At 30.0% G+C, this 3,703-nt stretch overlaps 1 protein-coding gene across 1 annotated transcript in view; it reads left to right on the top strand.

Annotated features, from left to right (window-relative positions):
- Positions 1–3,703, top strand: part of LOC107632889 (formin-like protein 13) — a 23,866-nt gene that overhangs the window by 1,660 nt on the left and 18,503 nt on the right. The window contains exons 3-8 of the mRNA XM_016336527.2: positions 505–729; positions 822–1,495; positions 1,608–1,731; positions 1,999–2,070; positions 3,370–3,468; positions 3,574–3,615. Of these exons, the coding sequence (XP_016192013.1) occupies positions 505–729; positions 822–1,495; positions 1,608–1,731; positions 1,999–2,070; positions 3,370–3,468; positions 3,574–3,615 (1,236 nt within the window). The remainder of the gene's footprint in view (positions 1–504; positions 730–821; positions 1,496–1,607; positions 1,732–1,998; positions 2,071–3,369; positions 3,469–3,573; positions 3,616–3,703) is intronic.

Genomic DNA, 3,703 nt, shown 5'->3' with positions numbered 1-3,703 from the left:
TTTTTTTTGGGACTGATTAGCTCCTGTACCAAAAAAAATAACATTAATTTTTTTTTGGCACAGGGGCCTCGTTGTCCTTTCGAAGTAATTGTCAGGGGCCGGGTTGGGTGTTTTTTTTGTTAGGGGCCGGATTGGAGTTTTTTTTATCAAGGGCTTCGTTGTCTTTCGAGGTAATTGTCAGGGCTGATTTGGGTTTTTCTCAAAAAATTTTGAGTGTAACAGTTGTGTACTAAAGTCAACTTGTATAACAAAGCATATCACATACAAAATGTAAGTTCCACAAATCGACTTAAACATTTTGGTCATTTCTAACCAATGTAGTCCCAATAAAATATTTTCTTAACGAATATTATGACTTGTCTATCGGTATATAATAAGATATAAGTGATTAATTTGATGCTCTAAATGGTATAAGAACAATGGACCATAATTGTTAAAAATGAGTATAAGAGGATCATGTGAAAATGTTTAATGATTTTGGGATTACATTTTCCTTTGTTACAGGGAGAGTGTGATGATAAAATCAAAGTCAATATCAACTGTCGGATTCAAGGTGATGTGCTGATTGAAAGTGTTAATTTGGATAGTGACTTGGAAAATGAACAGATGATATTCCAAACGATGATTAACACAAATTTCATTAGATCTAATTTGTTGATGCTTAATCGGGAGAAAATTGATATTTTGTGGGATGCAAAAGACCGCTTCCCAAGGGATTTCAAACTAGAGGTACATCATATTTTGACCTATAATAAGATAGTTAATTAAGCTCTTATTATATTATTGAAGAACTTCCCTATTGTTTTTCTTTTTGTATTTAGATAACTTTCACAGAGAAAGATGTTGGTCCAAAGACTGATGAATCATCCTCTAGCTTTGAGGAAAGGGAGGGATTACCAATTGAAGAATTTCCCAAAGTCAAAGAGATTTTTATCCAAGGAGATTGGACGAGTCCTAATGAAGATCACACAGTAAATGATACTAACACAATCAACGATACCTCAATTTCACCACAAACACCTCCATTGAGGTCTCCCAGAAGTGATAAAAATGTTGATGAGTCTCCTCCTCATCAGTTGCATTCAAAATCACAAAATCCTAATACTAATGTAACAAGACCTGATTTGTTGCTTTCACAAAAAATCCAACCCCCACCGGATCAAATTAGAGCTCCTCTATCCCCACCAACTCCTCCAAAGAATGAAACATTTGTAAGAGTTGGATCCCCTCTTTCTCCTCCAACTCCAAATGCTACAATGCCTACTACCACCCCACCTCCGCCGCCAACGCCACCACCCCCGGTTGGAGACCATTACGCTAACAATGGTTTTCCAACTTCATTGTGTATTGGTCGTGGAAATAATGACACCGGCAATCACACGATGCATTCAATGAGTAACACCAAAAAGTTAAAAACATTGCATTGGTTAAAATTATCTCGAGCGGTGAAAGGAAGTTTGTGGGCTGAGGCACAAAAATCTGGTGAAGCTTCCAAGTAATGTTTCTTTTTGGATATTGTTTTTCATTTTTGATGATTGATGTTACTTTCATTTTTTAGTAGTCTCATGCATAATTTTTTTTTTTCTTTTTTCAATATTTTACTGTAGGACACCAGATATTGATATGTCTGAGCTTGAAAATCTCTTCTCAGCAATAACACCAAGTTTAGGCCAAGCAAAGAAATCAAAGATCCAAAACTTAGTTACGCCAAAATCTGATAAAGTGCAACTGGTAATTGAGCTACATTCTTTAGTATTAGAATATGTACTACATTATTTACATAATCTACTTGCTTTAATTTACTGAACCAAACTTTAGTATATAGTTAATTAGTCTTGAAAAACATGCGACGATTTTTTTTCTTTGAATATTATATGTAAAGGAGATAATCCACTTCTTTAATTTATTGCTATATTTTCATAAGCAAATCCTAGACATAAACATGGTGTCATTCTAGTTTTCAATTTTCTCTAAGGCAAATATTATCCTTCTTTGCAGATTGAACATACACGAGCATATAATTGTGAAATCCTTCTTTCAAAAGTGAAAGTCCCATTGAACGATTTAATGGTAAGATTCATGTCCCTAATACTAATTCAGTCTCATCTTTTATTCCATTTTAGTACATGAAAAAGCATGTTATTTCTTGATAAAAATCACTAATAAATAAAAGGTTACAGTATAATCATAAAATATAATCTATACATTCTTACTCAAATAATGGTTGTACGAAAACATGGTGACAATTGATTTAATGATAATAGTGGTTGATATGTAATAACTACTTGATCATTGAAAAAATAGAATAATTTTTATTTTTATTTTTTCTCTGTTCTTTTAAAATTTAGCCATTTCGCACTTTAATTATAAGAAAATGTCTATTTTCTATACTTTTTTTTTTGTTAGATGCATGAGCCATTATCTCAAGCAAAAAATGACAGAAAATATTTTTTTGTATTAACTTGTATGATCTGGCTTTTACTTATCTTATATGGATGATAATTATTTAATTATTAGGATTATTTATCGCATATATAATCATCAAAATAACGTTTTAGAGGGATGATAACCATTTGATTAAGACATTGTTTTTTATGATTATGTACGAACTAAACAATTTCAATCAAATTGTTATCATTCACGTAAGACTGATGTAGATCATGTCACACAAATTACGTCACACATAAGCATTTTTCACTATTCTTTGTCAAAAATTCTCGCAAAAGGACTCACACGTCTAATGAAAAAGAAAAATAAGGTATCAATCATTAAAGTACAAATTATCTAAATTGAAAAAGGATAAGAACCAACAAAGAGTTTTATTCTTAAAAAATTACTTTGTATATAGGTTTAGCATCGTCAAAGTGGATATATCAACAATTCTATTTGTTATAAGTACTTAATCAGACAGAAATATTTGAAAGATAATAGAAATCAGTTTAAATCATTCTAAAATTATTTTATTTTATATTCATTAATTATTTTTAAAATAAATACATAATATTAAATATATTAAATATACAATTTAAATATATTATATATACATAAAATTATAAATATAAAATTAAATAAAACAATTTTAAATTATTCTATCCTCTAGTATTACTGTTAATTAAAATACTACTCTTACTATATAAGTCAAAATTTTAATTATTACTTTCTGACACTATCATCATACTTTGATTTCTTTATCACATTTATGAAAATCTTACAGCTCACAAGAATAATTTTAAGGAGCTCATACTACATTAAACTGCATTCATCTCTTTCCTAGGTCTAGTCTTGCTCATAATGGAATTAGCACGTCAAACTAAATAATGCTCATTGGATTTATTTATATTAATCATGTCTGAATTTGAATATTCACAGAGCTCAGTTTTAGCATTAGAAGAGTCAGCATTAGATATTGATCAAGTTGAGAACCTGATAAAGTTTTGTCCAACAAAGGAAGAGAAGCAAGTACTTAAGGTTATGCGATAGTTCAAACTAATGGACATGTTGAGTTCGATTACCTTAACACGATATAGGTTGTGTTTCTCTAGAAAGTTTATTAACTTGGCCAACTGTTAATAGGATTATGACGGAGACAAGGAAAAGTTGGGGAGATGTGAACAGGTAATGTTGAATTTTCTTTAATAAGCTTTCTATTTGATTTTATCCAAAAATAAAAGATTTATATATAAAAAATAATTAATTAAAATTA

Source organism: Arachis ipaensis, chromosome B03 (assembly GCF_000816755.2).
Source record: "Arachis ipaensis cultivar K30076 chromosome B03, Araip1.1, whole genome shotgun sequence".
Taxonomy (NCBI): domain Eukaryota; kingdom Viridiplantae; phylum Streptophyta; class Magnoliopsida; order Fabales; family Fabaceae; genus Arachis; species Arachis ipaensis.
The sequence above is the reverse complement of the archived record's forward strand: the minus strand, read 5'-3'. Positions and strand labels throughout refer to the sequence as shown.